Source organism: Sylvia atricapilla, chromosome 3, assembly GCF_009819655.1.
Source record: "Sylvia atricapilla isolate bSylAtr1 chromosome 3, bSylAtr1.pri, whole genome shotgun sequence".
NCBI classification, from domain to species: domain Eukaryota; kingdom Metazoa; phylum Chordata; class Aves; order Passeriformes; family Sylviidae; genus Sylvia; species Sylvia atricapilla.
Genome location: NC_089142.1, coordinates 98645231 through 98670983, shown reverse-complemented (window position 1 = coordinate 98670983; position 25753 = coordinate 98645231). Strand labels below are relative to the sequence as shown.

At 38.7% G+C, this 25753-nt stretch overlaps 1 protein-coding gene across 1 annotated transcript in view; it reads right to left on the bottom strand.

The window, feature by feature from the left end:
• MSH2 (mutS homolog 2) overlaps window positions 1–25753 on the bottom strand; it is a 45182-nt gene that overhangs the window by 3782 nt on the left and 15647 nt on the right. Inside the window, exons 7-14 of the mRNA XM_066316337.1 lie at window positions 16602–16801; window positions 11447–11556; window positions 9353–9476; window positions 8235–8385; window positions 5849–5946; window positions 4566–4811; window positions 2851–3055; window positions 2219–2466 (exon numbers count right to left, since the gene is read on the bottom strand). Coding sequence (XP_066172434.1) covers window positions 2219–2466; window positions 2851–3055; window positions 4566–4811; window positions 5849–5946; window positions 8235–8385; window positions 9353–9476; window positions 11447–11556; window positions 16602–16801 — 1382 coding nt within the window. The remainder of the gene's footprint in view (window positions 1–2218; window positions 2467–2850; window positions 3056–4565; window positions 4812–5848; window positions 5947–8234; window positions 8386–9352; window positions 9477–11446; window positions 11557–16601; window positions 16802–25753) is intronic.

Below are 25753 nucleotides of genomic sequence, written 5' to 3'. Positions count from 1 at the left end.
AGCAATGTAACAATTCCAAAAGGGAAAGAGCACAGCACTAAATGCAAAAACCTAGGTGAAAGATGGATATCTGATTAGAAACCAGGTACTAAAGGATGAAGATCTCAGTGTCGTACCTCCTCCGACAGAGATTTAAGTAGATAGCTAAAAAATACTGTGTCTCCATGCTCAATACCACTTCCAAGAAAATGGATGGAACGAAAAGACATTGCATGTACAAAGAAAAGAATGTGTATGACTAAAAATGGCAAAACTGATTGAAGAAAAATATGAAACTGGGCTTCTACAGTTTTTATCACAACAGAATGGACAAATTAATGTGGGTTTTAAAACAAAAGGAGTGGGCTAAAGAAAGAGAACTTATCCAACTGTCTGGGGAATATTAGGGGGGCTTTATTGTACAAGCTACTGTTCCAAAGGATGTAGAAGGTGGAAGGTTATGATATAGTGTATATTGATTCCCTCCTCAACTAACACGCTCAAAATAGGGCACCAAAAGATGGTTTGTTTGCAGATTCTGTACCTCACCATCTCTTGCTGTATCAAAACCACTTGGTTTCCATGTACACTTGCAGTATATGACTATTTTTCTTTAGTTCCAATGCCACACTATATCACCTTTTAAGCACCAATTTGAGCAATGCATTCTGAGGGCTATAAACTTACACTTTGTGGAAGGAGCTCCACAAGTGCTGAAAAATAGGAATGCTGGAGATGGGAAACACCAAACTAGGCAAGAACCACAGACACCTCTTCTCCACTGGGACCAGCTGAGAACCAGGGGTAAACCACAGCAATTTGGTGTAACATTCAAGCAAAAACTGGGCATTCCCTAGGAAAATGCACCCACAGAACCCATTTCTAAGGAATAAAGATCCCAAAAGACAAGGACACAGAGTTTTAAAGTATAGGGCTGAGGCAGACAGAGCTAATCCACCCAGCTTTGAACAGACTCTCAGCAAAACCAGAAGGGAGCAGTACATCTGCTCCTGCTATGATTCCCCTTGCTCAGAGCAGCCTCCCAAGCTTTACAGAAAAGTACCCAAAACCCAACTGCAAGATTATCGCTGGGGGGAACACAGAATTAGAAGTGGTCATATATGTAATCTAAGGGCAAGAAATAAAGTAACTTCATGGATTTAAAATGGAAGAAATTAGTAAGAAATAGCCAATGAGTAATGTCACAGAAGTAAAACCAGCAAGGTATCAGATAGCCAGAGTGTTCTGCAGTAACCCTGTTCTACCCATTTAAGTGTTATCTAACTCATTCCTTCACTGTGCACCTTGGAAGAGAAAAATTAAGAGGTCCACTGAGTAAGAAGTACTCTGCCCACATTTTAAGCCAAAATCTCAGCCCAGAAGTTGCCAATCAGACTGAAATGCTCTAGTGAGAACAATCCAAAAACACTGTAGAGCTCACGACTAAATCAGAATGCCATAAATGGGAACACCTTGCAAGTCACAGTTACAGCTCTGCTTTATTTAGCAATAAATATAGGCTCCAGATGAAGGGAGCAAAAACAAATTATGGAGGATATAGAGAAGCAGGAGGAATAGGTGACATTTATGCGTAATTAAAAATTGTTTAATTTAATACCAAAAGGAATAACTGGATCTGTTAAAACTTTAATTAAATACATCTAACTGATCTTATACTAACAAAACACACTAGTTTTTGCTTCGCTATGATGCCATTTGCTAAAATTACCCATATGACTTTTCCTACATCAAACAACTGTATAAATTGGGCAACGTAAGACTAAGTCTTAGTACAATGAAACAGACATTATTAAAAACTGTCAGCACATAAAAGGCGCACTCATTTCTTTTAAGAGAACAGGTTAAGAAATGTCTCTTTCATCAGCAGGTTAAAATAGCTGTTTTAGGAAAACAAATAACCTTCTGGAACCTTTCTCTCTGTCTTTAAAAAAGAAAAAGGGAGCATCTCAAAACCATCAACCTGACTGGCAGAAATAGCCTAGGAAGTTTAAAGAATAATCCTCAATGCTGTGTTCACACATGGACAGAGTACCAGTCACATACACTTCTATGGACAGAGAAGAATATATATATATTCTACACACACACACACACATATATATATATATATATATATTATTAACCCCAAGCCTGTAGTATGACACGAATTTGGGGGGGGATTTTTTTCCTTTAAGATTTTTCTCTCTCAGGGCATAACGAAATTGAGACACAGTCTTACCTTCCTTGACACGATAAAGCATTGTCAGTGTGTCATCACTGGTCAGAGCAGTGACATGGAGGTTATTTACTGTTGGCACTTGGTCAGCAAGAGCTGTGAGCTCATGAAAGTGTGTAGCAAACATGGCAAACCCACAGATTTTGCTGGCAATGTATTCTGAGATGGCCCACGCTAAGCCAAAGCCATCGTAGGTAGAAGTTCCTCTTCCCAGCTCATCAATGATTATCAAGGAGTTTTCAGTTGCTGTCCTAAAAGCAAAAGAGCATTTGTTACCCTCTGATAGCAGCTTGAGCTCTGGATATTGGAGTATCACAAGTTATGCTGTGGGTGCAGAGCATGAAAGAGACAAAAGACCCTTCTTATTTACAAATATAGTGCAGACACAGCATCACACAGATCATTCCAAATTAGGTTCTTTGTCTCGTTTAGACTTTGGCCTCTTGGTAGCAACTCTGTACTGACCACTGGAATAAACAGAAGGCTACTTCAAGAACTTATGTACCAGCTAAAAAGACCTTGAGAGTCTTCACTAACATTCCCCACAAAAGAAAAATCTTAAATGCATCTCTCTTAGAATGCCTCCTTTCCCATCAACCCCAGCCAATGCAATCAAACAAAAGCACAAGACTTGCCTAAGGATTGAAGCAGTTTCCAGCATTTCAGCCATGAAAGTAGACACTCCTTTCAGCTGGCTGTCCCCTGCTCCCACCCGAGCCAGGATACAATCCACAATGGTTATTTCTGCAGACTCACAGGGCACAAAACACCCAATTTGGGCCATAAGAACAATCACCCCTGTCTGTCGGATGTATGTTGATTTTCCTCCCATATTAGGGCCTAAGGAAGAAATTTTCCAAAAATTAATTTTAAAAGCATCACCTTTTTACAATTCAACAGTTCTTTTAAAGGAGAACAGGCTCTAAATTAAAACAAAGAGGGCTTAACCTTACTACTCTCTTGCCAGAAAAGAGCAGGAAACTTGTCTAACAGGTGCAACAAGTGGCTCCAGGGCTAACAAAGCTTACTTGTTTGTCTTACTGAATGCTCCTTTTTAAAAATAAAGGTGATCACAGAACATTAGGGGCTTTCATAAGTTTTGGGACTTTTAAAATGTATAGGCAGTCATCTAAAAAGTGTTCATGCCTAAAAGTAATAAGCTTTAAATTAAAAATAATCAATGTTTGTTTCTGCTGACAAATTGTAATAATTTGTTTCTACCTCAAACTACTATTAAAATTTCTCTGTTAAAACAAAACAGCTTTGTTACAGACTGGGTACAAGCTAATGGGTGATTCAGGATCAGCAAACTCAGATATTAAGTAGTTAATTGTAACTGAAATACAAATGAAATAAAAGCATTATCCAGAAAACTGATCATTAAAACCAATTTTAGCTTTTGCTAACCAGAAAAAGAAGTCTGTTACCATGCATTTATTCAGATTTTTGGTTTTTCTTTTTGATTATGGTAGAAGTGCGCATTAATCATTCTCTAATTTCAGATCTTTGCTACTCAGAACGTATGTTAAGGACATCTGGATGGAAATTAAGATTCAATTAAATTTATAAACACTAAAAATGTTTTTGTGTGTAGTAAAATTATCTTAATTACACCAGAGAAAAGGGTAAAAAATGGTACAGTCATTGAATCATGTTTTGAATTTAAAATCAACTTTAATACTTCACAAAGAAAACACTAACAAAGAGGCTGCTTAAAATCTTGCCTACAAAAATGTGGCTACAGTACAGTTGATGCCTAGTGGAATTTTCCAAATCCCTTTGGCAGGGTCAGGCTTTCCAGCTGCTGAGGTTGCCTGGCTTATGGAATTACATTCACTAAGGCATTACTTTAAGGAAGGACTAATTTCTTATTTTCTACTGTCCCAGCAGCCTCTCTTCACAAACTACTCTTTATAAATTAGTGATCACCTTCTCCAAACAGTGCACTACAACTAAAATCACAATAACCAATTCCATTACTATTAGTTTGGATGATGAGAAATATGCCTATAAGTACAGAAACATGTAGAATATTCACAGTCAAAGGTAATGTTTCACATGAACGTTGTGGACACTTCTTTAAAAAAATATAATCAGTAACAGCAATAAATAATAGCTTACAAATACCCTCCCTTCTTTTCCAGAGCTAAGTCTTATTCCCCGTGCAGAAAGGTGAGTAACTCAGTAGCTGCTTGCCCTTGATGAGAAAAATTGTTTTGACAGAAATTTATCAGGTTGCTGACTTGCTTTGCTGGTTTGTTTTTCCTTTTTCAAAAAGACATCATTATTGGAAATACTCGAGACATTTACAAAGTAAATAACAAACGAAAAAGAGAACGGAAATATTTACCAGTAATAATGTGGAACATCTGCTTGCCCTTCTCAAATGTAATGTCATTAGGGATGAAGGCCACCTCATCCTGCACTTCGATGCAGGGATGCCTGGCCCCTTTCAGCACTATCCTGCCTTGTCCCTTCTCCAGAATGACAGGCCGGACGTAGGGCACCGGGGCTCCGTTGGACACGTGGGCAAAGCTGACAATGGCATCCAGCTGAGCTATCACATCATTCATCGTCTGCATGGGCTCTGCATAACCTGGTTTGCATTGAGGAGACACAGATTCAATGCCATTAGCTATTCTTCTGCTCTTGCTGAGAGGTACCTTGCAGCCTATGCTGAGTCCATCAAGTTAATTCATCTGCAGTAACTATTTTCTTCAAGATGAAAGCCACCTCCTGGGAGAGCCTAGGATGCAATACTGAAGTTTCCATGCCTTGAATACCAAGGAGACTTCTTCAGATCAAGAAAAGGAGGTGAGGACATGTTGATTGTTTTCCCTCAGCTGGAAATGCAGTAAGTTTCCTTCCTAAATAATACACTGCATCCTGATGCTCATGCAAGCAAAGATACCAGAGACACAGCACAGACAGTTCAAACAGCAGCCATCTGTGTTTGTGTGAATGGTGGCAGGGAGAGGTCTGTCAGATACAGTGCCTGTGACACCAGGCTAGATGGCCCAGCATCATCAGTACAAGCTTTTTAACTTTTGGTGTTTGGTTTTCTCCAGTGAAAGGGACAAGAGACTGAAGTCTACAGCCCAAGTTCCCCGGTGTCTCTTCTGCTTTTGTTGAAGGATTATAAAGAATGCCCTGTAAGCAGGGAAACTTGGAGCAAAATATATGGAAATAACTTAGAAAACCAAGAGTTTTTACTTGCAAATAAGCAATGGCTAACTTGATCTTATATTGCACATCAATGCTCTTAGACCTCAGGTCCCACTCTTTCAGTTCTCTGCTGTCCTTTACCTCTTCTGCTGTTTGGGTGAAGATGCCCAGAGTCAGGGAGGTAGGGGGAGCACAGATGTGGCCTTTATGGCCTTATTTTTATTCCTATGGTAGGATTAGCATCTGCACACACCTCATCACTGCACATCTGCAGCAATGCCAGGAAAGGGTCTAGCAACAGAAGACAATTCATATTCCAAACTTTCAACAGCTGTCTGAAAGCCACACCTCACTTTTCACACTAATTCTTTGGGCAATATTAGTTTATCTCTGTAAAAGACCCTCAAAGAAACAGCAAGTCCTCCCAGCACTCCAGACTGTGACACACATCAACAGTGGCATATTCACCTGAAGCAATGTTAATGATTTCCTTAACAATTGCATCCTGAGCCTCTTCATACTCTTCCCTGTTCCTTATATATTCATCATTGATGGTGCTCAGTTTGCTGTGAACAAAACGAGAGTATTTAGAAGCTGTGATGTTCTGCCTTCACCTACAATGCCAAACTTTTGGCCTCCTCATCTGAGTCAATACTAGGTGTCCCCACCTGTTTTAACAGCAAGGTTCAGCACAAAGACCACAAAGCAACTGACCTGCAATTCATCCACACCAAGACAACCACAATATTAATTCCAAGTTTAAGATCACACATAAGGGCCAAACCAGAAATTTTAGCATCAACACATGACTCTTAAAAACTTCTATGATTGTTAGAGAGCTGCTGTGTGGTAAGGACTGAGTCTTAAAACTGAATTTCTGGTGATTTTGCTACATTTTGCTGCTAAGCAACTGTGTAATTAGCCCAGAGTCCTATAACAGGCTAATCAGATCTGAAGGCATTGACTTGTTCCATTTAGTAAAAATCTAAGTTAATTACTGCCACTACAAACAGGTTCTGATCTTCAAACTACGGTAAGCTGAAATAAAGACAAGAGTTTAAACAAGTTTTTATTCTTCTCAAGCTTGTCTCCTAAACAAAGAACAAGAGTCTGCAAGACTGAGTAAGAAACACACCCAAGTGGTATGCCCACACTATAGGCAGAAGTCAGTCTTGTGCTTCTAGTACCACCTACAGAAGCAACTATAAGTTAACTAAGCACAGAGAAGTCTTTTTTATTAGTGATGCATGGGCTGCTTCACTAAGGGAAAGTAACAGATGACACAGTACAGGTTCTAAGTACATCTTCTCAGTTACAGAAAAGCCTAACTTCACCATGCATTTAGATTCACAACATATTTAGAACCACTAAGAACTGTTTCACATTTCAGGGATGTTTTTAAAAAATACCCTCTGAGTAAAGGTTAGAACAAAATGCAATTAAGGTTTACACTTTGTTCATTTAAGTAACTTGTTGCAAAATACACCACCATATTGGCTGGTGTAAACCAATATGTTTGCCCTCCTCTTCAAAGATAAGGATTGGTAACTGTGGAAATGAGTGATAAACAAAACCAGTCACTGCACCATCACACCCAGTGGACACGAAGTTGAACACAAGCCAGCAGTGTGCCCCTGAGGTAGAGAAGGCAAAGTCCACGCTGGCTGCCCTATCTAGAGTGGACCCAGCACACTGAAGAAGTCATTCTTCCCCCCTATTCAGAATTCCTGAGACAACACCTTTGATTTTGGGTTTTGTCCTCCCAACATTGAGCCTGGAGCAGATGGTCACCACAAAGATACAGAGCAGGAGCATGCAGCACACAAGGACAAGGCTGAGAGAGATGCCTGCCCAAGCTGAGGGAATCTGAGGTCAGCCTGGAGGGAAGAGGCAACAGACTCTCCTTGGAGGTGCAGAGCAAAAGTGCAATCCTAAGATCCCAAGTTTCTGTGAGGAAAATTCTGATTAGATCTGACTAGCAAAGTTTTCACCAATAGTAATTCAGCACTGGAACTTGTGCCCCACGAGGCTGTGAAGGATACTTAGAGGATGGGCACCTGGGCAAAGCTTTGGGCTACCCCATCTAAGCCTGAGATAGGAGCTAATTTCCAAGGTACATCTGCTACAAGTGAGGCATAAGAAGTAGCCTTCAACCTAAGTTATTACCCAATTCTGCACATGCAACTTCCTACTTTGTTTGTATAAAAACTCTGAAGGAACAGAGAAACATCTGATGACTGATGCAGCCCTTGCTCCTGCTAAAATGCTCTAAAAGAGCTAAAATTCAACCACAACAAAAAAAATAGACTTTTCAGCTGATCTGTGTCAGAACTGCTGTCCAGACAACGACACACTGAAACAGCCTCAATGCAATTAGCCTGAAAAATTACGTTTTTAACAGCTCAAACAAAAGAGCCACAGAATTAAAATACAGAGGACTAACAGAAATTAGAGAGGATTTGGAACAAAGGGGGAAAAAAAGGTAATCACCAACAAAATTTTGCATGTCACATTTGGTGATAAACATAAATAGCGCTTTCCCTACTGCAGCTTGTGTCTGTATAAACATTCACAGCAAAAGCAATTATGTATGATACTTGCTTCAGCTAAAACAGAGAAATTAGCCCAAGTCAAAGGACCAAAAATAGGTAACAGTTGGCAGTGTAAATGGGGAATGCAGCTTTTAACATAAACTCTATGCCAGTCCTGCTCAATATTTCAATTTGTGAGCCAATTAAAAAGGTGAGATTTTGCCATTCAAGACATAGGGATTCCTGTTTATCAGCATAATTATAAAGGAACAATTCTATCACTTTTAGAACAGGCTTAAAAAACTACCAAAATCATCTCATACCTGTTAGTAAATTTGACACCATTCTTCTGTGTATCAATGACTGTATATTTTGAATTGTTACGGAGAGCTTTTTCCTCCTTACAAGTTATCCTAAAGTGATGTCCAAACTGTGAATTTGTCTCCAGTTTGATACTTTTCCCAGCTTCCAAACCTTTCAGATAAAAAGAAAGAAAAAGAAACCAGCTGTATTATCACAAATCCTGTAGCCTGTGCTATTCCTGCTCACTAAGTTAGCCTCACTTACACGACCTAACTCACTAGACTTGCTTTGGTTCTGTACAGGTATGAGATAAACCCAGACCAAACAGAAATATATGGATCCATTCTCTATTCTTACTTAAAAATGATCTCAAACTGCATATTCAAATCAGGCTCACAATAACTGTATTGCTATGAATTCTCCAGGCAGGTGCAAAATGCAAGGACACTCTGCATTGCTGCTGTTAGCACAGCTTGCACACAATCTTGGCTTTCCTTCTTCTCATCCAGGTATCATCTTTACACTAAAAATACCAAGACAAAAAAAAGTGCAAGCTCTTAAAGGTGTAACCCAAAGAAAGTATAGTGTTGCAAATTTTTCTTGCCTTATTTGGATTAAAAGTTGGTGGCTTTTTCTGAAAGTTGCTCTTTCAGTGCCCGACTCATCAGCTGCACACGGAATTTTCTGCATAGGATAATCAACTCTTTAAATGTCTCATTTGCTTAAGAATTACATTTTGCAAGGAACATCAAAAGAAAACTGCACGGACACTCAGGATAATGCACAGAAGGGGAAAAAAAAGTCTCAGTATAGGTCCTCAAAGAATGTAAAATAGAATTAGATTTAGCCCAGAGTTTGATGAGTTACAGTTCTACAAAATGGATTCTGCAACATATATGATAATTTCTGAAATATTTTGGAATGCTGTTTAAAAAAAACAAACCCAAAGGCCAAGTTACAAACCAAAAATCCTTGTGTTTTCAACAGCCTGTAGTGCAATGACCAAAGTCACCCCAGCTCAATAGTATAATAGTGCAAACATACTTTAACCCTTTAACTCCTTTATACCACTTTTCATAACCTGACTGCAAAACATTTTACAAAGGAGACATGAACCAAATACAGTTCCAAACCCTACCTAGCTCTTTGGCTGCAGTCTTTAGTAAGGACTGCATTTTTTCTTCCAGTTCATTCATCTTCTCTCTTAATTCTGTTAAATTAGGATCAAAAGAAGCCTTGACAAGAAATTCATGATTCTCCACCTAGAGAAAAATAACAAGGAAAATTTTTAAGAACATAGGCAATAAAAAATATCACCTCCCTGATCATACACAGTGAAATGAATTAACCTAATGATTCATTCAATTTTTACATATACATAATGCTGTCATGCAATGTTGTTTGTGATGGTTGGTGTCTGGTTCAACTGCAAAACAAATACATCTCAAATACTTGTTTTCTCAGATAATATACTTCATAGAAGCAAAATATACCAATTTAACAGACTCCTTTCTGCTGAAATGGAGCTGTCTGCACATTTATTTGCAAACAAATACCTGAGCAGTAGGAAGGGCAAAGAGGGAAGTCAGAGAGAATGAAACTGTCATGTACATAATCTGTCTGCTACCCTGGACTTAGGCAGCTAATCAAAACAGTGTAAAAGCATGGGGTGTTTCAAAAGAAGAAGCCTGTGGAAACTGAAGTTTCTGAAACAGTAATTTCTGCCCCAAAAGAGACTCTGGAGGTTTGGGAAGGAACCTACACAGTATCAGCAAAAATCCTACCCATTTCAACCTAGCTCTTGAGTTAAAAAGTAGATATGGTTCCTTCTAAGCTTAACATTCTCAGAGGCAAGGATGAAGCATGTTGTATTTCATCTTCTTTTCTCTCTCTTTCCTGTGCTTCCACTGCCAGGTGGCTATGTACCAAAAGCACCACCAAACTTTGATGTTGCCCTGACTTGAGGAGGAGGTTGAAGTAGATGGTTTTTCAAAGGCCCCTTACAATTCTGTGGTGAATAGGAATGGAAGTGACAATTTCTCAACTTTCATTACAGCTAGGTAAATGAATAACCATATCCCACGCTTTTTGAACTTAGATGTTTCTTTTTATATTAGAATGGATTATTGACATAATTTAGTTGCTATGACAACCTATCCTTCAATTGCACTCAGAATAGAACTGCGTATTTTATTTGAACTCCCTCAAAATCCAAGAGGAATTTCAAGTCAAAGTTCAAATTCTAATATTCACAGGGACAACAACCACCAGTGCTGGCTTATCTGTAGACATTTTACCTTGCAGGGGGGAGAAAAACCAAATCCAACATGCCAGATTCTGTGGGATTTGACTAAAAATAACTGACTTGTTATTCTGTTTAGAAGGACAACAAAACATTTTTAAAGTGGAACCTGAAAAGAAATTTGAAGAGCTGGACTATGAAGGGTGAAGGCTTAAACAGCTGTTAGTTTTAAAGAAAACAGAGTCCCAGGGCACACAAACTGCATCAACAGATGGTCTGTAACTGGTATAAAGCTATAAATTTCTTCATTACCATACATCACAAATTGCAGCAACATGTCAATCAAACAATTCTTTCCATAAACAGTAAAATGCAGTTGATGGATGCACAACACAATACAAAGAAAGAAAACACAGTGCTCCTTCCTTCAGAGAAAAGTACGTGTGTTCAAAACTTTAAAGCCACTCTAGTTTTCACAAGTTCAACAAATGGCCCTTACTACCACATCTGGCACATGCTTAGGTAGTTTTCTTATTTCTACAGTCAGCTGAGACCTTCACTCAGGATAATCTCAATATCTGGTTAATAAAAAAAAAGGAAGATTCTAAAAGACTCCCCAAGTAATAAGCATACTCTGGTTACATTCTAGATTTGAAACATGTGACTGTAACTTTGAAAACACAAAGAAGTAGAGAAATGACAAAATTACTTCTCCACTTTTAATATGGGTGACATCTTTAAAAAATAGTTTCAGGTCCACACCACCAATGCACCCAAAGCATTTTTTCACTGGCTAGATAATTTCAGATAGTGAGTGAATATCCTCTTGAGTACCCTAATAACATTCTTCATGTATTTCACAGCAAAATTATCACTAGCTACTTCATATAGATAGACGATCAATTAAATTTAGTGCATATGGAGTAGATTGCAAAGCTCAGTAAGAAACTTTAACTGCTGAGTAAACCCTGCCCACACAACACTTCATACCTTTTCCATGTCCAGTGTTGTTTCTATCATCTCCAAAAACTTTGAGAAGTCAGAGCAGATATCAGTAAGAGGTGTTATAAATACAGCCAACAACAACATCTGGTGAGTTCCTGTTACAAACAAACAAGGAAAACTGTAATTCACAAACCCCCACAAATTTACCAGAATTCACTTACCTAAGATAATAACTGGGTAAACAACACAACTGCTTAGTTGGTCAATTTTTACAAAGATGAGCAATGACTATTTCACTGAAACACATGTCTTCTACAATTGGCATTATCCCATCTACATTCTGATTAATCTTGTACCTATTCTGTCATCTTTGTTCATAACTGGGGTATTAATTTCCTTCTACTATGAGTAAAACTACAAACAACAATATAAAAGCAAACCTCCTGTCTGAATATTACCAATTCTTGCACATAAAAAGTTGACATGCCTTCTGAAAAAAATGTAGGTCTTATCATCTATACTCACAGTTTTTAAATCTTCTTAATAAAATACTCCCTAATACTGGGAATATTTGGTAATTATAATATGGACATAGCAACTGAAGTTTTCCACAAAAAACAACTGCTTTTGTTTTCCACAAAAAAAGACCACATACTATAACCAGATCTTTACAGTCACTTCACTAGACAGGAAGCCTTCAAAATTTCTGTAGCACCAAGTCAAACTGCATAGAACACATATTGGCTGGAAGTCCATGGAACACCAAAAGCACTGAACACGAAGAGCAGTTCACAGTTAACAGCCACAGATACTGCCAATTTTGTCAATTTTCTTCAGGTACACATAAGCTACAAACAAGCACCTATATGCAGCAGCCAGCTGTGGAAACATTCTGTCAGTAAATGCATGTTTACATCTTTGCAGCCACTTCAAGTTATGATTTAATCACAGAAAGATTAGCATTATTGACTACATGATTTACAAAAAAATGACTCAAAATGAATCCAATACTATGAGCTTATACCCACTGAATTATGTATAAAACTATGGTGCTTGCCTCTAAGGTTTACAGGCAAGGTTTTGCACATTATGCAGAGAAATACAGAATTAAGCTCTGGCTATTCCAGAGCCTCTCAATTTCTTGCCAGACTAAGAAATAGTCCCAGTCTCCCTTAAGAAAATCTATCATAGAAATTTATAGCAAAATTGCCACAGAAATTTATAGTAAAATTACAACAGAAATGCATAGAAGTTACAGAGTGAGGAAAAGATTACCCAAGTGACTCTGTCACCTCTCAGTTGAAGCAGAAAGAAAAGGTTTGATTTCTTTTTCTACTGTGCCTTTTTGTTTCCCAATTCCTCAAACTTCTAAAGTGAAAGCTCTAAACTAATATCTCTTAACAGAGAAAAAAAATGCATATTGTTGAGATGACTGAACTTGCAAAAATAGAGTCTACTGCTGACTTAAAAATCTTCAAAACCAAGAGACATGAAATAAAGATTGTTTTTAATTCCAAATTTCATGCTTGCTCTCTTAATATCTTGGTTCCTTCCCTCCTGTAAAAAGACACATCTAAACCAACCTATAAAATAAAAGCAGTCGACGAAGAAGGAAGAGACTGAAGAGCAGAAGTAGTTTCATGTCCATCCTTCAGACTGAGCTTAGCAGCTCCCAGGGCTCCAGCTAAAGGAATACATGGCACACACAGTGAAATGATCTTCAGGATTCTTGAATCAATGAGAAACGATTGTGCTTGGACTTGAAGTAGCAATTTTAATTTCTTATTTTGAAAGGACTAAGTAGGGAAGTATCACGATGCCACTTCATTATTTAAGCTTGAAGGGTTCATCTCAGACACCACAGGAAGACGTCACATTCAAAAGTTAGAATCTATTGATTTATTAATTAAATAAAATACGAATGTATTTACATACAGGTCAAAATGATACACTGCAAAATTTATTTGCACTTTTAGTGCAACTTTAAACTCAGTATCCAGCACTTGAAGGAAGTAAAACAGTGGAGTCAGAGAATAATGAGGATTTACAAAAGTTACATGCATATGCTTTTCTTAAAACACCTGGCATTATGAGAATATGAGCAAGAAACATCACTGAAAAATTGTAAATTAAGCATGTCTTGCACCTGTATTCATAAACTCATAGAAAAGATGCATAGTAAAAAAAAAATCCTCTTTTGCACCTACTCAACATCATTATTAGGATGGAAACTAACCACTGAGAGAAAGACTAATAGAGCTATGTACTATCAAAAGCAGGGATGCATATTGATCACAAAGCCTATCTGTGCCCAGGTGCAGTTTTTAATTTAAACCATAATTTACTTACTGAAGCACAGACCAGTGTTTATTGCACATGTTAAAGACTTGACTATTAAGAATGTTTAAAAATGTTGTCTGACAATAAAAATAAAACACTCATCTTCAGACTTGAAACACACAGTTTGGCAGCAAAATGACACTACTCTGTCCAGGCAAAACAGACAAATCTAGATTACAAAGTGCACTAGTCATTTTGATAGTGCAGTGCAAACTGGGATAAAAGGAAAAAGAACAATTAAAATTGGGATAAAACATAGTATAGATTAACTACAGGCTGATAATATCCATATAGTGCAACATCTGTCTGAAATACTGAATGCCTGAGACAAAGGGGACTCTGCAGACCTAATCTGGGCTGTTCTAAAGCATTGAGCATGGTGTCACAGGACGTGCCAAGGTGCAAGATCTGTGATTTATGCCACGACCAGAGCGCAGATAAAGGGGACATCACCCACTTGCAAAAGATGAACAAGCTGAAAGGACATCAGTTCCTCCAGGGCTCACAGAAGCATTTATCTTTTTAAGATGTGTGAATTCCTATTAATGCACAAAAGAAGGTTGCTTATAAATGTCACTAAAATATACAATATCGAAGATACCAGTAGATTATATTAAAATAAGATAAATCAGAAATAGATCAACACCTTGAAAACTAGGCTAACAGAAATGAAGTAAAATGTAACATTGCATAAGATGATGACACGCTGATAGATAAGTGTGTTTCCACTGTGAATAATGAGAATAATCAGTTGGATAGGACAAAGGATGGGAAAGAGCCAAGTCTGATCACAACACTGCTATAACACACCAGTGCAACAGTCTGGGAAAGAGCAGGACTGAAACAAGCAGTAAGGAGTATTCAGGTCACTGCATAGCGTACAGTAAAAATACACCTGAAACCCAGCACACAATTCCTATAATCTGCTATTTACAGACTTAAAGAGTGTTTGTTTGAGATGGGAAGGAAGATGCTTCAGCAGCTTCTTGAAGACAGAAATCTTGTAAGGAGCCGAATTTCATGCCCCAGCAATCTGAGTAATAAACAACTGCTCCCTTTTGCCAGCTAAAGCAAAATGATTTGATGACCCAGCGTCTTTTCTCATCTTATGCAGACTCCTTATGGGTAAACCAGAAAAAAGTCATCTTCACTCATCACCCCTCTTCTCCTCTATGATGGGCTTCACCATCCATAAAAAACAAGGATTACAACAAAGCAGTGCTTCATACTGAGGGAAAGGCATTCACAGCTGATGACTTTCTGGTTGTTCTAGATCCCCACAGTTGGTCTATATCCACATAGACACTCATAGGCAAGGGAGTTCTGAAACTGGCACATTCTCAGAATTGTCAAAAATCTGACTTTCCATCCCTTGATGAGTTCAAACATTCTGTACAGTCAGAAACAGAAAAATTACCAGATCCAGCCTGAATCACTCACGTACATTGAAAATCACCACACCATTCACGTATTTGGAACAGGAGGTACAAGTACAAAGAAAAATGAAAATAACACACCACCTATTTTAAACTATCTTTAATATACTGCTGGTGATTGCCCTACTAAGTCCAAGTGATTCATGTGTAGAACAGGAAGAACCTTTTGCAGTCTATTAACTTTTCCATATGGTGAGCTTAGCAGTTTGCCTTACACAGCTTGCTCCTCAAAACTCTAAAAATGGAATTGTTTTCCTACCCCAATGTTATGACAGAGGAACTCTGTTAATCCAAATGGCAACTAATATAAAAAGAAGTAAAGACAGGAAGCCAGCATTCTGAACACCTTAGTATAGGATGGGACTCCAAGAGCTCCATGTCAAGGCTAAAACAAGCAGAGTCTGTTTGGAAAAGCTAAATGGACACGACTGAGGCAGCTGAAAAATGGCACAGCTCTTTAAGAACAAAAACAAACAAAAGAGCTACATCTGTCAGTTCCTTCACAGTATCAGATATTAACTGCTCTTGGAAATAATGCAGACAATAACCAAAAATTTATTTAAGATTAATACTGTATAAGTTTCTTTACTTGAAATTTTGAAATTGTACTACAGAAAAGTATAAGACACTGGGTAGCTTTATTTTCTACTCAAATAGAGGAAAGAATTTTTGTAACCATACCATTTCAAACAACATTTGTTTGTAAGGTTTGGTGCTTGCTTTACGCAAAGGGAATTTCTAACAAATTAATGGGCTTCTACAGAAATGAGCTTTTTGGAAGGTTAGAACTGCTATTGCTAAATTGAATCACCCCCTTGTTATGCTGATCTTATTCTGCATTTTCCTGGTAATATGCAGAAAAAGAAAAAAAAATAGCAGCTTTTGTACTTTCTAGACTTGCTTGTCACAGCACTATGCTTCCTACTAATGAGGACTGGAAGAAATCCTGCCATGTTACTTGTACCAAATACAGGAGCATTACGATTTTAAAAAAAGCCATTTAAGTTATACCATGAATACTTAAACTGGGGGGATTTTGTGTTTAATTACAACCCAAGTGGATGACAACACTATTGTATAAATGTATTGTATCTTGTTTGTAAGGTCACAATACGCACACGGCTGATCAGGAATTCCGAGAGAGAAGTCTATGTCAAAGATTCCCCACACCATCACCCAACAGTTCAAGCATCCCAGCTACACACTAATAGGAACACATTTTCCTGCAAATATTTGGCTATGAATATTATTAAGTATCTGACTGGCATTTTGGAATTTCAGCTCATTCAAAATTCAAATGTGTTTAACCTTTATTCTTGCAACAAAAGCACACAGGAAAAAAGCAATCTTTGGAAATCTATGCTCTATTTCTTTGCATCATCAGTATACTCCAAAACACTGAGAGTAGATGGGGGTAGCATTACCTTCATGTTTTTCTAGTGCTTGTACAACATTAGGCAGTTGATTGATAGCCTGGTACATTCGGTAACAGTCCTGTAAGTTTGCTGCTTGTCGCTGAAATTTCTTTGCCAGCCGGTTGAGGTCTGGAAAGCGACGTAACAGATCTTCTTGAAGGCACTGACGTAGTTCTGGATCCATCACAAAAGCTTCAACCAAATTCAGCCTACAGAAGAAATTCATAACCATGATTAGCATGGCATGATCTGTAATCCTTCTGTGTCACCAGTTATCTGACAGTTTTGAGCTGTACTTTCTCTATGGCTGAATCCACTGGCCACCTTCCCGGGTAAAAAAAACCCAAACGAAAATAAGTCAACACACGAGCTGAGAAAGGAAGGAGATTTAACCTGTGTCAAGCTTCTGTAGTTTTCAACAGGCAGGGTTTCTAACGAACAGCACTGGAGTGCAATTGTTCCAAATGCAAATGCCAACATATATCTTGCAGGTAAAGCTGACTCAGAATTGACTTTGAGATTAATCTTTTCTCTTCACTAGCAAAAAAGTCTTCCAGTAGTCTGTGGAAGAAGAGGTATTAAGCAGGGAAAACCCCCCACTGCTGGCAGAGTTTAGCTCCCTGTGGTCAATGCCAACATGGATACTGTGCAGCTGTGCAACCCCACAGGATGGGAATCCTTATGACTGGAAGGCACCTCTGTGCACTGACTACTACAACCTCTGCTCAAAGCAGGGGCACAGCTAAAGCCAGCTGCCCTGGATAGTGCCCAGGCACAGTCTGGGTGTCCCCAAGGATGGTCCCCTGGAACACAGCCCTAGTGACTGACCTCCATGGGGACTTCATGCCCCTGAGCCAGGCAGCTGCCTGAGTTTTCAGTGCACCATGCTGCACTGATCTAGTCCCTACTTTGTGACATGTAACAGGAGACAGTGACAGCTCAAGTCACAATAAGCAACATTTTCTGCTCTTCCCTTATCCAGCCTCCTACTCTATTTATTGTAGAAGGTTATTGGGTTAGCTAGCCATGATTTTCCCTCTGTAGATCCATGCCAACTACTTCCAAACGACTGTTTGCCACAAGGCAGACAATGGGGGACTGCATTCTTATCAACGAGGGTACTGCTTGCCAGCCATGCCATCACTGATTCCCAGCTTGCCCTCCTATTGCTCCCTGACATTTTGGTTTGGTACTTTGTTGGGTTTTTTTTTTTTTGTTTGGGTTTTGTTTTGTTTTAATTTTAGGTATGGGAGGTTTTAAATAATGAAATAAATATTGTTATGCCTGCTTTCAACAAGCATAAATCTCAATAAGAAGTGACAGAGCATTAAATTGCATTTCTCCACTAGAATGTGAGCAAATTTTCATACACTTTTTGGGGGTTTTGCATCAGTTAATACTGCCATCTCCACACACTTTGCATTTGCAATCAAAAAAAGAAGTCAGATAACGTTAATTTTGGAATGCTGGGGAGGTCAGTGTTCTTTGATCACACTTTCAGAATATCAAGGAAGAGCTCTGCCTCCTTCAGAGACCTCCACATATTACATACTGCACTGACTTCTGGTTAATAATATCTATCAGTATCTTTGCTTCAGTAGAGAAGTTAATTTTATCTAGAGACACGCAAGCAAAGAAAGGACAGCTTTCACCACATCACTCCTGCTGGTTTGCTTACTGGCAGAAAAATGCATTTGTTTCAATAACAGTAACATCTGTGTTTGCAAACTGCATTGGAAACGACAATTTTTTTGTCATTCTGACAGCAGTAATCTCTACATTACACACTGCAGTGCTCTGCAGAGTGCCAGACACTGGCAGCAGTACACAAGGGTTAACACAGTCCGCTGCCCAGGTAATTAATTGGCAACAAAACTCGGGAAACAAAGGCTTTGGCTAAAGCAATGCAAGAGGTAAGAGCCCTGGACATGTAGTGGTACATTTCTGTACACAAAAAATTCCAAAGGAATGTCCTGTTTCAAAAAGTATTCTAGCCCCACACTCCAGTGAATCCTCTGTATTATACCAAAAAAAACAACCCAATGAAAAAGCTGAGAGAAGGATCCTACCTCTATGTTTAGCCATTCAACTACAGCCTTAATACACAAATTCAGAGATTGACATTACTGACACATAAGAGTGCTTTACTTCCAAATGAAGCATTAAAGCTTCAGCATGTACACACAGTTTGTCTGAAGTAGACAGGAGTATACTGAAGAGACCAACTGCAAGAACACAGAACAAGATTTGTATGAGAAACATCATAAAAGCCAGGCAATTTTCCATTCTGATCCCTGCTGGTGTTTCTGAGCACGATTTCTAGCTTTCAGACTTCTGTCAAATGGTTTGGAGGATAACAAGAATTACATGATCTTGTCACAGCAGATACATTGCCATGTTTATTACAAATCCCTTCAATTTACCAAGCAGACCTCACTTGGGACTCACATCATAAACTCTTCTCCAGCAGCAACTGCTGCCTAAACACAGCTTTTAAAGACTAGATACTGTTTAAATATTTAGGGAAAAAAGGAATAAGAACTGAAGCAAACTAAAGACACCTGATACAACAGCCTAAATGCAAGCCTACTAATCAGATGTCCTCCTTTCCCCCTAAGAGATTAGAGAAGGAACCAACTTGCCAACGTGAACCTCCCCACAGGAATCCAGCAGCTTGGTCGTTTTTAGTCCTGCATTCTGGAAATTATTATTTTGGCAAAAACAAAACAGGATTTACTGTAAACTTCTCCATTTAGCAGACCCATGTATTCCTACTGTTACCTTCCTTGGTCTTCAGCAGTTATGGTCATGACATACACAGAAGATGTTACATCCTCTCACTTGCCAGGTATTATGCAAGATTTGTAAACTTATTTATTATTTCTCCATTATCAAAATACCACCACACCATCAATCTGCAAAGAGGAGCTAGTTGCAAATACCTTCAAGTTTTATTATGAGGAAAATAGCATTAATTTCTTGTTTAAAGCCACCTTACTTCACTTCAAAAAATCCTAATACTCCTTCACTTAAAAAAGCAAGACACATTTGGCATGTTTATCCATTACCAAAGTGACTTTTAATCCAGATAAATACTACTCCTGCCTACAGCAGGAAACAAGAGTTTTCTGGGTTTATCCAACCTGCTTAAACTACTGACTACTCCATGATGTCTACTTAGAAATTTCAAGTATAATTTTTTTTTCTTATTTTGATGACTAATTTCACACACGCAAGAATGTGCAAAATTCAAGTTCACCATCAACATCAGAGTCTATCTTGCCTTCTCATGGCTTATGTTTAAAGTCAGAGAACTTAAATTCTCTTCCAAGAGCTCCTTAGAAAATCAGTAATCCTAGCATATGGATATATGCACAGAATCACTTCTGAAAACTTACTAAATTTTGCAGAGCTGCTATAAGTCATTCAAGAGCATCTCAAGCACAGCTTCTGTAGTCTTGAGCTTATCTTTACCAGCATCTAGATATTTTTTCCCCACTTGTGCCTTTTGCACAAACAAACCCTTCACTTTCATCCTACGACTCCCTCAGCTTGTTCAACAGCCTCTTGGATAAGACCTGTCAAAGGCGTTTTGAAAGCTCTAATTTATTTTTTCCCCTCCTCTTTTGTCCACAATGACAAGTTCAAAGAGTTCTCAGAGCAGCACGAACAATTTTCCTCTGCCAAAACCATGATAATTAGACTAACATTTCATGACCTTCCTGGTACTGCTCTATCTTCCTCCCTACATTTGCCAGCCACGAAGATACATCTGACAGGTTTGTGTTCATGCCACATTTTGCATAACAATTTCCTGTTGGTAAGAATACATACAAGGTTGCTGAATAGAAAGGTAATGCAACCAGAAGTCATGAATAATGCTCACAAGTAATAATGAAATCAAATGACAGGTTGTTTTTAATGTAAAGTTCAGCTGAGGGGAAAAAAATGAAATATGAAAAGAAACAAATTTTAAAAATCAAAAAAAGTGTAACTGAAGAACAGCTGACAACATTAGATAACTCATTTTTGCCACACAACCAAAAGGAACAGAAAATAGGGCAAAAATTTCCACCACAGATCTAAGGTAGCACAGTCAAGATAACAGAAACAATTTTAAGTAGTGAAACCACAGCAGAACATAAAGGTAATCTCTGTTTCAAGACAGTTAGTTAAATTTGCAAATAAAATCGCAAAAACAGCAAACAAGACTGCAGCTAATGTAACTGAAAATCAACACAAGTGCTCCTCTTGAATTTGGAAACAGTAGCACCTTTTATTCCTGTTATGCCTAACTATGGCTGTTGACCAGCTTTAAATTCTGTGCACTAACAAGTATCATTAGGCTTAGTGTGCTCTGGGAGACAGAGAGGAAAAAATCCCACTCATTTCCAAGCTTCTGCTGGATATTTCAGAATCCAGCCCCAAAATGCCATCCTTTCTCTGGTTTTACTGATAATAAGAGGCATCTCTTGAACCAGCTACTGACAAGAGGCCTACGTACCACACACACATGGAAAAAGACAACAAAAATCTGTTTTCAGTCTAATACATGTCACACACTTTCCCAAGCCTCAACACACTGCCTCCATTCCACTGATGTTTACATCACATTTGACATCAGGAGAGAGTGCTTCTTCCCTTGCTACACCTATACAGCATTTTTCATCATCTTTTTAAGGTGTCTCAACACAGATGTTGTCAGGAGGGTTTAATTATATTTCTAGGTTTTTACACAGCTAAATATCAAAGCTCAAGTTAACAGGAAATATCAACCATCCCAGATTTCCATATAGATCTTATGAAGAAAGAATTCCGTGTCTAGAAACAATAACTAACAGACTTAAATAACAGACCACAGTTAGGAGGAACAGAGTATTTATAATGCCTGAGCAGGATTGGCCAGCACAAAAACAAACAAACAAAAAAACAACCAAAAAAATCCAGTGTGCAATAAAATTAGTTAAAAAGCACCTAAAACTCTCTTCTCTCTTCCACCAACATCCTACAAAACCCTGGACAGCTCTGCACCTCTGTGCATGCAGGAAAGAAAACAACTCCCTTTGCTCCGAAAAAGGACTCTGAGGTTTTTTAGTCATTTCATTAAACTAGGATCCACACATAATCACTAATACATACTTAATAATGAGTAATATACATTTAGTTACTACTTCAGGGTGGTGACTTTAAATCCCAATTACTCATAGATGTTTTTAGAAAAACTGTACTAACTAAAAATTCCACACAACACAAGGAAAAAAGTGTTAACACTGAAATAAATTAAAACTGCACTCTTACAGGAGAAGCTGACTTACTTTTAAGAAGACTTTAAAGTTTGTAACTCCCCTATCTAACAGATGAGTCTTCTGAAAAGCATACATTTGTATTCTCTGCCTGATAGAGGATTTCTTTGACTGCAGATTAAGACCAACTTTCCTGTCCAACTGTTCTATTTGATTATGCAGAATTTTAATCAAGAAATACCACTTACAAAAGCAGCATATTAAGGACTGCTTTAAAATGTACTGAGACTTTCATCTCACCACAAGTTCAGAATATGCAAAGCTGTATCAGTTTAATTTCATTTTGTCTTTATACCAAGGAAAGTGGAAAAACACCTCACAGACCATTATTTTGTTTCCTTCAGCTTTCTTTCAAACTTAGATCTCTTCTTAATCCAATGTAGCCAAAGCAAATCCTCCCTGGACACAATTAACCTAGACATGTAAAACGATACCCACCACCTTACCTGTTCTAATTGGGTTTTCTTTTTCACACAAGGCACATGGTATTTTAACACCCTGGAGGAAGCCCAGATCACAGCAAGTTGCTGTAGTTGATAAATATTGGCATTTTTTTCCAACCAGAAATAAGCAAGGCACTGTGCTAAGCTCCCTTTATAAACCTCTGCTGGTGACCAAGTCGTTCCCTAGACAATCATCTCTCTCCCAAAAATCAGCCATAATCCAGTTTGCTGTCTCAGGTAAGCAGTAAAGACCTTTCATTTACAAAGCTCTTTTCATGCCAAAGGACTTCAGTAAGCTTTACAGGCTTTGAAGTATTAAGGCAGACACCCAAGATTGGCACATGGGAGCCAAAATCAGAAATCTGAACCCTGATACTGAGAATTACTTTAGTGATTCATCAGACAGCAGCATAAAAATCACACTGACCATCCCAGGTCATTGTGCCTCAGACAATCAGAGCTGTTGCATGCGTTTATAAAAATAACATACAAAATTTCTCAGACAAGCAGAAAGAAATAACAATGCAAAATAGCTAGGCAACCCACGCATGCTTTTGGAAGTGCTTAGTTATGCACAAAAGACTTTTTTATGAAACTAGAGCCGTCTTCACAAACAATTAGAAAAAAATTTAACATGAACTCTGAGGAATAAAGAACCAGCAGCTTTAGAGAGACTAATACCATCAAAAGCCATTTTATTTTAGTCATACATCATAGGCTTAGGATCAGTGATCTCAGTCCCCACTCAGCTCATACTGGAGCCTTTGCACAGCCAGGAATTGCTCTAGTTTCTGGTAGCAAGTCTCCAGCTGATGGCAACATTTACCCAAGCCACAGGAACAGCCTCGGAAGGGACTCACCACAGGCACCAGTTCTTCCAGTACTTGGAAGAAACTAGATTTGAATCCAGGTTTTTGATTCACCAAGAACTCAGAATGTTGCTTTCTGGGTGAGTTGTACACACTTCTTACATATGACACAGAATATCCCAAGCAAGGGGTCAAAATCTTACTGCTGTTTTAATGAAAATGTACCAATTTGGCCATACAGTATCATTCAGGGTCCAAAATCTTGGGTCTGAGGATCACAAGCTGTTTACCTGAGCAAGCTCTCCTCCAGCTCTCCCAAACTGGAATAGACACACGAGGGTCTAATTCAGAGGCAGACAACCCAGGCAATTCCAAGCTGAGAGGTCTGTGACCAGGTAGTCAAGACTTCTTCCTACTGTCTGTCAAAAAAAGAGCAGCCTGAAGCTTCACAGGGACTCCCCTCCATGCTAAATGGCTCAAGATCTCTTTTCCACTGGCCCTCACCCAAACAGTGCAACCTTGTCATTGTTTCCTCCTGCCATGAGAGCACAAAGTTCGTTCTGTTTCCTCAGTAAACATGCTATGAATGTTTCTGTATTATCAAATTACTTGAGAGCCTCCCACCCTGAACACCACTGCCACAACCTAAACACCCCCAAAGAGCTAAACTAAAAGAAAATTGCTTAGAGAAGAAAACTTTGAAGATGACAGTGAAGAAGTACAACAGTGTATACCCTTCCTCAACTCAGAATATGAAGTGCATTACTGTTTTATGTGAGGGACGAGAAATTACAGGCATTTAACAAATGAGAAGATACTGCATAATACAGTAGATTAACAGAAACAGCAAACCAGGAACTAAGAGCCCCAGGGGGATGCATTTCAAAGTTCACCTGTAATGTCTGTGTTCTTACAAAGACAATGCCTTACTGTCATTCCACTAAGAAGACAGCATTCCTTGGATTCTGATGATCTCCCTAGCTTCTTAAAAGATTTTGCAACCATTCACAGTTCTAGACTTAAACAGATTTTCAAAACTTCCCCTCTGCCAAAACAAAAAAGCCAGAGAGAACAACATGACCTGGCTCAGTGGTAGAGCTGGAAAGCTATCCTGCTCTTTACACAAACCATGAAACAAGGAGGAACAAAACCTGGCAGTGTGGGAAAGGCAGCTGTGGCACCTCAGCTTGACACTGAGGGTGATGCTCACTGCAGCTCCCAGCTGCAGCCCCCACCCTAAATACACGTCTTCATTTGCTGTGGCTGTGTTTGCTTTTCACCTGTGGCTCCCCTGAACTATGTCACCCTGGGGTGGCCCTGCCAGCTGTGGACAAGCCCAGCTGTGTCCTGATGCCTGCCTAAACTGGCTAGAAAATTGTGCCCTCAATCCCCAGTCCCACCAACACTTCCACGCTGGCAGAAAGCAGCACTGTCACCACGAGAACGTGAGGTAGTGCAGCTACCCACTGCTCTTCTACCTGCCATACTCTCTCCCTCAAGTATTAAATGAACTAAACCGAGGGATCTGCAGGCAGGTATCTGCAGCCCTCAGAATGTATTTCGCACTGACAAGTGGCTTTCACTCCATTACAACAGTGCAGCTCTTTGAAACCCGCTGCTATTGTTTTTTAATCTTAAGTGTAATTTGAAGAGACCATGAATACCCTATTTTTGACAGCCCTGTTGAAGTATAATCCCGTGTAATAAAGAATCCAAGGTTTGAGGAGCAGCTTTAGACTGTAGGAGAGTCACAGTAATCAAACTGCACACACTTCCCAGGGCTCTGGGTACAGAGTGTGCTACTAAGCAACTGGACAGATCAGGCTCCCTGTCTCCAGATGGACACAAAAGAACTACACTCACACTGTCAGGCTGTGTGAGCAAAAAAGAACATTTATTTGGGATTAGGGTTTAAATAGTTTTTGGAGTTTGATCAGAGACTGGGCCATGAAGTTGACACTTTTTTGACCCCACTGGTCAATCTAGAAGTCCATCAGTTGTCCTTCCTCCAGAGAGGAATGCAAAAACATCCACTTTGTTTATGTTACAACCCGTGAGAAACTCCAGTACAAAAATGTAAACATCAGAATGCTGAAAAAGATCACGGCAACAGCTCCCTCCTGTTAAACCTGCAATATTAAGCAATGCAAGAGAAAGCAACATTCAAATATCTGTCTCATGCCTTTTCTAGTTTTCCTAATTAGGCCCTAAACCATCCTACCATGATAACAATAATGGGTATTTCTAACTTCAGGACAGTCCATGAACAGATAAATTTTGTAATTCAAATAAATGCAGTCTTCCAAATGAACACAGTGCACAATCCTCTATATCAGTTATATTAATATAACATAAAATTCATATAGATCAGAGAAGCAACAGACTCTACCACCCTACATGAATTTCTGAATACACTATTTGAGTATTATGTCAAAGGCTAGAGAGAAAATTAAAGCCCTGGGATTCTATCAGGGTACCAGGCACTAAGTAACTATTTTTTATAAAAACCAAGCAAAGATTTGAAAGCTGTATGTATTGACTACAAGGCAAGCTAATAAGATCAGAATAAAAATCAGAACAGGATTATCAGGAAAAGCAGTTAAAAT